Genomic DNA, 13,332 nt, shown 5'->3' on the forward strand with positions numbered 1-13,332 from the left:
GCTACTTGTGTATTTTACTCTATTTTCTGCATTTTGCATTTTTTGTTCATATTTTAGTTATTTAGTTCATTTTAGTTATTTAGTTTAGTTTGCAATTCTAACTTATTAGTGGATCAATTAGTATAGTTTACCCTTTTTACATAAGATAGCTTAGTTATAGCTTAGTTTAAATTGACAAATATAAAAAAGAGTAAGCTAGGAACTTGAACATAATAGATTTAGATCCATAAAACCTTGTATATATAGCATTACATGATGTAGTTAAACTGACAACATTTCATCAAGGAGAAATATTAAAACTTCAAAGGCTACCATAAATTACTTTTTAAGAGAATAATGAGAATTTTTAACTAAACCTGCATGACATACATAAGTGATAAATGATTTTTCAGCTAGAGAACACATAGCCTGTGAGTTTTGAGCTTAACTGTATGGTTACATTCAAACCATAATTTTTATTCCTGTGTGTTCCAACCTTCTTTCTTATTCTGTTGTTCTTTACTTTGTTTTAGTCTATATGTCCGATTATAGAATATAGGTACATCTCAAAATAATGATTGAGGCCATCATTTGATTTTAGCTCACTTACCCCCAAATTAGCCTACCTTTTACATCACCTTTGTTAGCCCCCTTTGAGCTTTTTAAAAACCCCCTTATTCTATTTTAGCCAAATTACTAGCCTTAAACAGAAAAACAAAAGAAAATCCCAAGTGAATCCTTGGTTAGCTTAAGATAGAAAATTATAAATAGAGTAGAATGTGGGAAACTTATTGGGAACATAGTTGATAAAGACAAAAGGTAGAAAAATTAAAAAGAATAAAGCAACTCAAAATTTTGGGAAGCAGGCTCATGAAAATTCAAATTAATTAAAATTACCATGTGTATTCCAAAAAAAGAAAAAAAAAAGTTAGTTTTCAAGCATGTAAATAAGGGGTACAAAAAAAGAACCCCCAATGCAAAATAAAAAAAGCAATGCACATGGGATAAAAACAAGAATTGAAACATGAGCATGTGACATCAAAAGCGAGAAAATAGGGAGAATAGGTAAAGAAGCATTGTTTTACTAAGTATGTATGTTAGGTGAGATCTTAGTCTAATTAAGGATTCACTTATTAGCTCACTTAGCCTTATACATATATCCTTACCCTTTGCCTTGACCCCATTACAACCTTAATTAAAGACCTCATGAGTTTTGGTATGACTATGTTCTATAATTGTTGATTGGTTAGACGAAAAACAAGGTTATAGAAAGGAAGAATAAAAAGAAGAATAGAGTGATTAACCCAATAAACATTGAGTGATTAGAGAGAAAACACAAAATCCAGTGAGGGTTCAAAAGCTCATTAACATTTATCTCTGATTGTCTTGCAAGTTTTTTTTCTCTCATCTCATTTGCAAAAAAGTGCTTTATTATTTGAGGGTTAGCTATATATGTATATATATCTCCTTGAGAATGTGAAATAATTTGACTACATGTAGGCTTTATATATGAGTGGATGAATTAGAATTGCATGACTCAATAGGTAGATGCATTTAGCATAGGTTGCATTTCATAACATTCCATCACTTTAACCTTAATTATTTACCTTGGATTTAGCATGAGGACATGCTAGTGTTTAAGTGTGGGGAGGTTGATAAACTCATATTTCATGAGTTCTTTTGTGCTTAATTAGAGTGATTTATTCAACTCTTCACCTACTTATTCACATTAATTGCATGGTTTTACTTTTCCTTCCTTATTATGTCATATTGTGAAAAACATGTTTCCTAAGCTTTAAAAAAATTAATTATTTTAATTACCTTTATTTCCATTCGATGCCGTGATTAGTGTGTTGAGTAGCTTCAGGTTTCCTAAGGCTGAATGACTTAAAGGATGAAAAAGGAAACATACAAAAATGGAAGGAGAAGGCAAAACGGAGCTTTAAGGAAACTGGTATCCACGCGATCGCATGGACAACGCGATCGCGTGCCAGAAGCAAAGAAGCAGCGACGCGGCCGCATGACTGACGCGACCGCGCGCCTTGAGTAGAACACCCATGACGCGGACGCGTGACTGACGCGACCGCGTGGAAAGGAAAAGCTCCAGATGATGCGATCGCGTGACCCACGCGGACGCGTGACAGAGGCCACAAATCAGAATTTACAGAATACGCCCCCAGCGATTTCTGAAGCCCTTTTTGCCCCAGATCCAAGTACAGAAAGCATAGATTAGAGGTTATAAAGTGGAGGAATGCATCCATTCAGAGAGAGCTCTCCAACTTCTAGTTTTCATGATTTAGATTTAGTTTAGAGAGAGATTCTCTCTCTCTCTTAGGATTTAGGACTTCTTCTTGTTTTGGGAGTAACTCTGGATCCAGGTTTTAATGTTCTTTTATTTCAATTTTACTTTTATTTATTTGATTCCAATATTTGAATTGATTATTATAATTTAAATTATGAATTATTCCATGTTACAGATTTCTATTTGAATTAATGATATTTAAGGTATTTTCAGTTTATGATTGTTCTCTTTGATTTAAGTTGCCATTGCTTCCCATCTAAGGACACTTTTATTATTCCAGCAATTTACTTTTTTCCCTTTTGGTCTTGGTTAAGAAATCAGTGACTCAACATTATCGAACTCAGCATAATTGATAATCGTTATCTTGCTAATTGATCTGAACTTCAATAATCCCAACTTTTTCCTAGGAAATAAATATGCTTCGAAGGTCAAACTAATTAGTCCCTTGACTTACCTTTGCTTCATAGGTTAACTAAGTAGAATTAAAATACAACTTTCATTATTGTTGAGAGGGATAACTAAGTTGGACTTCTAATTTCCCTTATCTTGCCAAAAGTTGTTTTACAGTTATTATTTATTTTTAATTGCCATTTAATTCACTCGTCATTTAAATTACTTGCTTCTTACCTACTAAACCCCGATTACAACCTTTATAACCAATAATAAGAACATACTTCCTCGCAGTTCCTTGAGAAGACAACCCGAGGTTTGAATACTCGGTTAACAATTTTTAAGGGGTTTGTTATTTGTGACACCCAAAACGTTTGTACGAAAGGGATTTTTGTCGGTTTAGAGACTATATCTACAACGCGACTGTTTTTATGACATTCTTTACTGGCAGAAATCACGATCGTCAGGCACCCGCAATTTTCAGTTCAAAGGTAATTACGGTATAACTATTGGCTGTATCTAGAATAGGCACTCATAAAGGATAGGATCAGTAACCCGAGCTTACCTCAAGGATTCTATGGATGTGTGGTAGTGGGAAGGCATCTTTAAAGCGGGTCTTCTTTTGGTCAAAGTAGTCTATACACACATTTTCTACTTTTCGTCAGCTTTCTTATCTAGGACGACGTTTGACAACTCGGTTGATATGAGAGTTCTCTAATGAACCTAGCTTGTAGGAGACACTCCAGTTGCTTTCTTACTTCCTGTGTCCTCTGTGTTCTCTTGCCAACATTTTCTTCGTCTTTTTGTCATTGGCTTGGGTTTTGGGTTTAAAGCTAGGCAATGTGACATGACATCAGAGTTAATTCCCGGCATGTCTGCTGACATCCATGCAAAAAGATCCTTTTCTGGCCTAGGCCTCAGATATTCCTCAACTCATGCATCTGGGTTTGCCAGGAATATCCCTGTGGCATCTTTCTTAGGGCAAAGCTTGCATTGTTACACAAGGATCGTAATCAATTATGAAATGGATCGAAATCCTAGTAACAATAACTTGCAAGTATTTGTGTGTATGGTGTTTGTTTGCTGAGGACACCAGTTATTACTTATTAGGCCGTAGGGCTGCATTGAGAGGTCGATTATCTTCTGCTACCATCAAAACTTTATATCTATTCGATTATTAGTGTAGCGTTCTAATAAGTGCAGAGCGAAAAAAAAAAACTAAAGAAGTGTTCTAGTATTTGAAAATTACCTTTCATATAGATATTTGCGCCTCATCTCCGCTTTTTTAATCATTAGTAAAAATATAGCACTATAATAATATAAAATTAAACAAAAGAAAGTTGTATATTTTAATCATTTCCGTTCGTTTACCTTTATTTTGGGGGATAGTTGACTAGAGCAAAATCCCTCAGGCAGTAAGGAATCCGGTAAATAATATAGCAACCTCTGGAAATTCCCCCCAGAAGCGTTTCATGGAATTTGTACAGCTCAAACTAGTTCAAACAGACAGCCAAAATTTTCTTATTAAACCAATGCCTGACATGGACAACATTTCTCCCAAAGTATGTGCTTTTTATCTCCAGCAATTTTAAATGCAACAATGCAAGAAAATTGAATCAGCGGTTACAGACAAGTGCAGCCTACAGTGGGCCCGGGAATGTTCCATTCTCCCTTTGCTCATTCCATCGGTCAATCTGATACCACGACAATTAAGAAATCACAATAGACCCTTAGAATGCAATATAAATAATAATGATAACATAAACAAACACACATAACGAAAATAAAAAAGATTTATGTGTTGATCTGATGGAAATCGTCAACAAAATTTGCTAATCAGGCATCCATCTTAAACAGCGAGAAAACTAATGCAAACATTACAGATATGGCGACGTTGAGCTTTTATGCCGTCTAATTTCAGTCCCGATCTAAGCCATATACACTATTATGACCACTAAACTCCTTGAATGGTATCAAACACTAACATTCTACAGTGAAATGTTTATACACTTTAACCTCCTATGAAAAATGGTTGACAAGTATTAGAAATTCAAAATCCCAATATAGTGTATGCAAGAAAGAATTGAAAGAAGTGAAGTAGGCTACTTGAGGGCTAAGCTACTTGAGGGCTAAAATTGTGAAAGGACATTATCAGATGGTTTATGGTTATGCTGAGTTGACAGTGCATAGGCAATGTGAGATCAGGAGATTTTAGAGGGTTTTAATTCTGTAAGGGGGTTAATTATAGGGGTAGATCACCTAATTGGCCAGGACTTTGAATATATTCTCTCTTTTGCTTACAAGTTCAATCTTCTTTCCACACTCTTTTCTGAGCTGAATTTCATATTAGAATTCCAGCTCCAAATCAAATATATAGGGTTTCTTCATTTTCTTGTGGGCCTAGTATAACCAGTTCTAAGTAGCAATAAGTTATTCAAATATGGCTTCTTGATTAAAGGAAGAACTAATCACTATATAGAAAAGAGGGTTCTAATCATTTCAAAAAGTTACAATGATCTTTAGATGGAATTGCATTGTCAGGTAGCTGATAAGAACCAGTACTTCATGCAATAAAATGAACAAAAATCCTGGGAATGATCATACTATCAGAGTTGCGACCAGTCAGTTATCTGTCCAAAGGAATGGATAATATGAACAGAAATAAGAGAACAAGGTTCCAAGTGCTATACTGCTATATCAGCATAGTTTCTCGCAGTCCAAGCCAATATTCAGCTTACCACCTTTCGGACCTCCCACATTTTAGATCTAATATTCTCCCCTTTTTACCAACTCATACAGTATGTTTCTGTCTCTTAAGTGGCATATTGTTGTCCCCAGCACTTTAGGACTAACACTCCTTGATATTCCCCCAATCTAACACCTTACAGAACTTCCTTCTATGATATACAAATACAGCTCAGGTCCTATCAATAGCAATGAGTATGTATGTCGAACATTTGCAGGGATAAACTGAATAGAAGTATTCAAGCCACAAGAGTTGAAGGAGGAGATGCATGACAGAATGTAATATGACAATGGAAGAGCTGAACAGAGCAATTAACTGAATGTTCAAAAAAGCTGCAAGTGTCCAAAGTGTTATCCATCTGTCCATGTAATAAGAACATCTACCAAAAGATGTACTCAAGAATTCTTCATTTATCCCAATAAACTATCCCGGCATGTTTAATAACTATAATTGCTACCTTATTGTCACTTTTCACACGTTTCTGATTTAACAGGAAGTCAGACATCATAGAGAGTGAATTTAGAACACAGAAAAGCATAGTTGCAGGCTAGTAGCATATAGGATGCAATTTCCTGTCAGTTTATATAACTACCAACAAAGTAAAAGATGCAATGCAACTCCATCTCATCGAAAAAGTATCCAGTAAGACCACAAACACATGGCAACTTAACATAAGCAAGAAGAAATTTAAGTAAATGAATCTTACCAGACATGCAGACCCAATGCTTAGTTATTCAATAGATAATCGACAATGTTGATCGAAAAAAAAAAAATAGATGGATAAATAAATAATGTCCAGTAAAAATACATACCCATTCACCAGGGCAAAGTGAGCGATAATATTTAGCAAACTTATCGCATTCTGGTGCACCTTCTCCTTTTGCAGCTACACATCTGCACAAGAAGTTCATAGTTTAAAACAAAAGGAGATTGAGCCTCTTCTGAAAGTGCAAACAATCAGCTCAATAGAAATAAAAGCCAACAATAAAGAAGATGGCTAACCGGTGATATTCCACATATCGGGTAAAGCAATGCCTTGTTTGATTTGTGGTTGGAAAACGGAAATCTGCTGGAGCAGTCTCAAGCTGGAAACAATAACACAAATATGAACATAATTATCTTGAACACAAAAGGAGGAGCATCAAGCATGATTGAAATGTAATGTGTCCAATGTTAGTAATCCTCAGAGACTTAATTGTTCTTTTCTTTTTCAGGGACCCATTAGTCCTCTGCAGAATTCCTAAGGGACCTAGTTCTCCTTTTATTCAAAATTTTTTAAAACTACCTTAATCTCTGCGGTCTCTTCAGCTGCATCTTCATCACCAGACTTTTCTTCTTCAACACTTCCACTACTTTGCTCTTCCGTGCTCTCTTCAGGAGGAGGGACGACTTCACTGCTTTCCTCAGCAGCCGTGGCAGCAACAGGAGTTGTTTCCTCCGCAGTCTTCTCGACAACAGTTTCCTCCAGAGCAGACTCCTTTTCAACTTCTTTAGCTTCAACAGGTTTCTCCTGTTTATCCTTTACATAATATTCCTGCATGTTGGGGAAAAAAATATCTATCATCACATTTATAACACAGAACATAAGAATCAGAAATCTATTATAAGAGTGTGTGTGTATATATATTATATATATAAAGCAGTTTAAAACGGACTACACAAGAGCCTGTTTGGAAACTCTCGGAATAGAAATTTCTAGAAAATTGGAATTCTATTTCACGCTTTGGTATTAAAAAACAGCAAAGATTTCAATTCTAATGAGGATGCGATTCTCATGTTAAGGCTATATACAAATCAGACCAAAATGGATCTAATTTCTAATTCAATTCTCATGGCTTGATACATAAAAATTTATATACCAAAACTATCCTCATTAAGAAACTAAAATAGCAAAATATAACCCTAGTGTTATCTAACGCTTCTTTTATTTCTACACAAGAAGCGACTCTAACAAACCACCACCATCATTACTTCCATCATCATTATTTGATCTGCTCTTCCTCATATTCCCATTCTGGATCACCACCCCACTCCTTCAACTAAAAACAAGGTAAGAAAGAATAGACAGACTAAATCACAAAGTCAGCCATGTCTTGCTTATTAGGCAAAAACTTCAACAACTTACTTTGGGATCTTGTGGGAAAAGGGTGGTTCTGGGTAATGGATTTTACATATGACCATTTATCTGTATAAATGTGCATTCTTCAATGAAGAGTTGGAATTGAAACTTCGCTATTGTGGGTTTTTCAATAGGGTACTGGTGTTGAAGTGTTGAGGGTATAATTCTCATTTTAAACTACTTCTACACAATTCAATTCAATTATATTCTAATTCATTCCAAACCTAAGAACTCTCAGAATTGAATTAATTCAAGAATTCTATTCAATTCCATCACAACTTTTGTTTCCAAAGACACTTGAATTTTACTAGAACCAAGCCCAATTAAGATAGGGGTGTCTATCTATTTCTTCACACGACATAACCATTGGATAATAAACATGAGATCCTGCGTTCCTTATAAAATGATATATCATCTACCACGAATAAAGTGATGGAAACTTAGCTAATAAACACATATTAGAAACTAAACATAATATGAGAAAACTTGTATACTGTACCTTGTTAATACGGTAGAAATCAAGAACCTAAACTCTTCAGTCATACAACAGACTGAATTACAGTGGAAGGGAAAAATAAAGCTCCCATAGAAAGAACAAAGTTAATTTGGACAATAAAAGGGACTTGTCCTAATTCCCATGATATAGATCTAACTTCGCATTTCTGTTTCCGGAATTTCAGGTAGATACAATACAACAGATTAGAAAATGTCATGGATTATCCCATAAGTTTTGTGCAAGATCCAGAACATATAATAAGCTTAATTTATCATGAAACACTTTAAAACCAAATTAAAAAAACACAAACATACACACACATTAAAAAGGAAGCAAACACAAACTTTTAACTATAAATTGAATCCAATCACAAGCTAGCACAAAATAATCCCTACTGTGAATTAATTGAATCAAGCTTCAATTTCTAACTTACGCATTCTAAATTGATTAAAAAAGAGCTTTTAAAAGCGGGAAAAGAAAGAGTGAACTTGAATAAGCTAAGATATACCAAAATTAAGAAAAGATCGACGAGTGTAGAGAGTAAAACTGACAAGAAAGATAAGAAAAGAGTGATAAATGAGAAGTTAAGGAACGGAACCTCAGCAAGGGATTGAGGCTTGTCGGCCATGGAGTGAAGAAGGGTAGCGGCGGAACAACAGAGAAGGAAAGGGATTTCGTTTGCTTTCTTGTTTGGTAGGTCAAAACGCAGCAGCAGCAGAAAACAAATGGTTTTAGTTTTTGCTAATTAAAAAAGTACATGGGTGAGCTTTTGCTGTGTAGTGAAATGGCATCCACAGTCAAAGCTGTGTGTGTGGCGCCACGTGTCTATAATTCTCAGCCACGTGGGTCCAGATGTTCCCAGATCCATCCCGAAGGTCATGGGGCCCTGCTCTCCCTTGTACTGAAGCACTGTTACTGCTGACTTGGGCCTTTCTGTAACTTTTCTTTTCCATGTTTTAGTTTTAAACAGTGTCTTGGTATCCAACTTCGATCGAGTTAATCTAGTAATTAGTTATTAATCTCCTTAAATAACTGTGAAGTTTGAATATTTTATGTATATATAATAATTTATTATTTAATAATAAATTTTTAAATAAAATTTTAATTTATAATAAATTAATTTTTAATTTGTCAAATAAAGAGATATTATAAGCAATAAAAAAATAAATCTTAGATTGCTATCGCCCAAAAAAAACTTGTACTGCATTATTCTTAGTTTTCTCTTTTTTTTTCGACGTTATTCATAATTTAAAGTAATAGCATTAGGTTTTTTAAAATTGAAGAGATATGTAAAATGACAAAATAAAAATTTAATTATTTTTAAATTAAGAAAGTGAAGTTCATACATAATCAAAATTACAAATTCAATAGTTATTAAATCACCACATTCTCTTTTTACTAATATCTTTATTTTAGAAATATTTTTCCAATTTAATGTGGTAGATAGAATGGCAATTTAGCCAACCAGACCTGACTTGCCGCATTTTTCAACTATTAACAAAGGTGTTTTTTTTTTTACTAAAGATAGGAGGCTCGAACCCGCAACCTCTTAATTGAGTACAGGGAGACTGTGCCATTTGAGCTATAACTCATTGACAACAAAGGTGTTTGTTACAATACGATGATAAATTCATACGTACCGATACGTTTAAAATATGGATAAGTAGTAACAAGTTACGTGAAATTTATTTTTTACATCAACATTTAATTTTTTCTATTTCTTTATATATATTATATCACCACTTCTACTAAAACACCACTTTAATTAAATAAAATAAAAATATATTTTTTATTTAATTTTATAAAAAGACTTAAACATTCTTACTTTATTTGATTAGACAAAAATACCCTTTTAAATTAATCAAATTTTAGAATTCAACTAATCCTAATTTTATAGTTTCAAATAATTTAAACAACAAAACAAAAATATATAAAAAAAAAACAAAAATCAATCGTTATTCTTCTTCTCCAATCCCCCTAATCATTCGTGCCACCTCTGAAGCAAAGCAAATCATTCGTGTCCCCTCTGAAGCAAAGCAAAACATATCAAAAAAACAAAAAATCAATCGTTCTTCATCTTCTCCAATTCCCCTAATCATTCGTCCCCCTCCCCTCTGAAGCAAAGCAGTGAAAAGTCCCAAACCAAAACGGCAAAATCCTAGCCCTAGGTTCTTTGCCGCCGCCGTCCCCAAGCTCAGCGCTTCCGCTTCTTCCTCTTCCCTCTGTCCGGAACCCAGGTAGCTCGGCACGTCGTCCCCATCCTCGCTGGCTTCTCTGTCCGTGGCTTGAAGCATCTCGTCATCGGGTCACCGCTTGCCGTCGTCTCTGCTCTCGCCGTCGTGTTGCCGGTTGCCGCCATGTCTCCGTTGAAGGTTAGTGGCCCTGCTTTTAATTTTGCTCTGGTTGGTGAATGCTCGATTTTTTTTTCTTCTCTTTAATTTATAAATTTTTTGTTCAAATGTTGTTGTAATGTTTGTTGTTGTGTTGTAATTGTTAGGTTGTTGAATGATTATTTCATCTTCATCATCGTCATCATCAACAATGTCACTTCTTAGATTTATTGGATGACTTTTCAATTTCTTCAATTTCCTGTTGTTGAGTGATTTTATCTTTCTATTCTATTGCTACTTTTGATTGTCTTTCTTTCTGCTCGTCTTCTAAGTCCGGCCTCCAAGAAAGCTTTTTCATTTTAGATTTACTTTTTTTCAATAATTCTATGTGTAATTTTCATTCTGTAGGAGTAAACTACACTTTTTCTCTCTGAAGTTATGTGATAATTATTACATTTTATCTTTTACTTTATTATGCTTATACAGACACCATAACTATAGCAAGTGAACTAATTTGAACAAATATTAACAAATATTGACATTCGAACAAACAGGGTGAGCTATTGTTATGTTTATTGCGCTGTTTGCTATCCACAACTCTATATTGTGTCACAATGGGTTGGCTTTTTCTTAAAAAAATTTGGTGATTATTTTTTCTGTAAGACTGAAATTCAATGGCACCTAGGGAAATGCTTGACGCAAAAGATTCTTAAGAAAAAGCCCTAGAAGGGTTCAAAGAATGCAAAACATATTACAAAGACTGAAAACTATGAGAGTTTCTTCAATTTCTTCAATCCACCACAAGTTCTTGAAGATGATGAAGATATTGATGAAGATATGGTAAATCTTTTTATTTTATTTTATTTACTTTTTACAGTAATTTTTTATGAAAGTCTTTAGTTTGAATCTTTAAGAGGAACACAAGTAGAAGTAAAAAATCTGTAAATTTGAAAACCTGCTATTTAGCTGTTAGATATGACCAGATTATTTTCCAGAGCTAATTAATGTTCTCTTTAACAGGCCGAGGAACTTCATAATCAAATGGAGCAAGACTATGACATTGGGTGAGCTTACTTGTTTCCCTCCATTCCCTCTGATAATTTTCGATGTTGTTTTCTGAATCCAGGATTGATGAATTCTCATATCACACTTGTTCAAGTCAACAATAAGGGATAAGATTATACCTCATGCTGTGTCATGGTTTACTGGTGAGGCCATTCAGGGAGAGGAGTTTGGAGACCTGGAAGATAATGATGAAGACGACATTGAAGAGGATGATGATGATGAAGAAGATGAGGATGAGGATGAAGAAAACCAAGACAAAAAAGAAGGTATTTCATGTTAATTACTTTGAAATGTTGAAACACTTGTATTTCTTTAGTTAGTTTTGTATCTAAAGTATTTTATTTCTTGCCATCACCTCCGCTGTGGCGATGATTTCGTTTGGAATGTCATTTTAGCCATCACATAAGGTAAGATAGTCAATTCTGTAATCTAAATTATAAATGAAATAGGGCTTGGTGTTGAGTCCCATAAGTTTCTTCTTTCTAACTTGTTTCAATGTTGGCTGGAAATTTTCAGAAAGGTGGAAGAGCACCGGCTGGTGAAGGTCAACAGGGTGAGCGACCTCCAGAGTGAAAGTAGTAGTAAAAGTTTATCTATTATGATTTATGCAGTAGCTGAAAGCTTTCTTGTTGGAGAATGTCTGTTGAAATAGTGTGGTTCATGCAATTTTGTTTTATGATGCTTAATTCATTTTTCTCTTTTAAGGTCTTGGTAGTTTGAATTGTTGGTCTCCATTCTCCTATTTTTCCTACATGTTTTGGAGAGAATGTTGTTATATAGTGTTAGGATGCTAGGATTGTTATTGTTGGACTTTGTATTTGTGTCTCGTATACTTCAAATATATAGTGGGAGTTTATGGTTTACTTGTTGCTATTGATTGTAAACCATTAAAGGATGTTCGCGGTTTTCTCTTCCTGTGGCCTGTGGCATTGTCTCACCGCACCTTGCTTATTGGTGTTAAGTGTTCTTTATAAAATTTGAGAGCTTTGTGGAATTCTATTGTTTAAAAATGAGTTCGGACTTTAAAATTAATTTTTCATCAGTAATTTTTTAGACATAACCGATCAAAAATGGTAGAATGCATTAGGTTCTTGTGCAATTTGGAGATATTGATTCATTAATTATGTTTCTTTCAGTACTTCTTTATTGGAACCACTAAGCTTAGATGCAACTTCATTAAGTTGAGCACTGTGATGGATGCCTCGAGAAAAAAATATAAAAAGACCAAACAGTTTCAGAGTGCATGGTGCAATCTCCGGTTCCCTATCCCTAGGATTTGAGATGGTGTTGTATTTAAGTATGTATTTCTGTAGGGAAAAAAAGAAAAGAAAAGAAAAGAAAAAAGAATGCTTGTGTATATCATCCCTACATGAATTGTACTGTAGTATAGTAGTAGTAGTAATAGGCTTCCTTTGTTAAAAAATATAAACATATTTGGAGTAATTTAATTCAAAATCTAACTTTATTATTTTCAAGTCACTATGGATGGTAAAATCTTTAGTCAAAAGTATTAGCATAAATTTGGGTACTCATTAGTTGTAATTTGAAAGTTATGTTATATCTGAGCATGTCTGCCTTCATGATAGCTCATCATAAGACTGCGTGATTTCGAAGTTGAGAATGAAAGATTAAAAATAGTTTCGATGAAGTTGAGAATGACATCAATTATATATACCAGGTATTAAAAAGTGCTCTTAGCACTTAAGCTAGACTGATAAACCACTATTTCATGGTTTATCTTATACTCATTTGAGTGGTTTTTTATCAACTCTTTACCCACTTATTCATACTATTTGCATGGTTTTACATTTGCCTTCCTAATTATGTGCTTTGATTGAAAACATGCTTCTTTGGACTTATAATTTCTAATATTAATCCTCTCTTATCACCATTAGATGCCTTGAT

The 13,332-nt window shown here is 34.2% G+C and overlaps 1 protein-coding gene across 1 annotated transcript; it reads right to left on the bottom strand.

Annotated features, from left to right (window-relative positions):
- Positions 1-3,996: 3,996 nt before the first annotated feature.
- LOC112765136 (cytochrome c oxidase subunit 12, mitochondrial) lies at positions 3,997-8,859 on the bottom strand. Its single transcript, XM_025811002.2, has 5 exons — positions 8,631-8,859; positions 6,703-6,951; positions 6,420-6,502; positions 6,230-6,311; positions 3,997-4,365 (listed from the first exon to the last, which is right to left on the bottom strand). The coding sequence occupies exons 1-5, from the start codon at positions 8,658-8,660 to the stop codon at positions 4,312-4,314; spliced, it is 498 nt and encodes a 165-aa protein (XP_025666787.1). The 5' UTR covers positions 8,661-8,859; the 3' UTR covers positions 3,997-4,311.
- Positions 8,860-13,332: the final 4,473 nt, after the last annotated feature.

The sequence above is a fragment of the Arachis hypogaea genome, chromosome 17 (assembly GCF_003086295.3).
Source record: "Arachis hypogaea cultivar Tifrunner chromosome 17, arahy.Tifrunner.gnm2.J5K5, whole genome shotgun sequence".
NCBI classification, from domain to species: domain Eukaryota; kingdom Viridiplantae; phylum Streptophyta; class Magnoliopsida; order Fabales; family Fabaceae; genus Arachis; species Arachis hypogaea.

Bases quoted from the DNA above. Each gene is read 5' to 3' on its own strand.
- LOC112765136 (XM_025811002.2), bottom strand. From the start codon at position 8,660: ATGGCCGACAAGCCTCAATCCCTTGCTGAG. The intron at 6,952-8,630 runs GTTCCGTTCCTT...CCCAACATGCAG, and splicing joins AGCCTCAATCCCTTGCTGAG to GAATATTATGTAAAGGATAA. The intron at 6,312-6,419 runs GTTAGCCATCTT...CTTCTTGTGCAG, and splicing joins CGATATGTGGAATATCACCG to ATGTGTAGCTGCAAAAGGAG.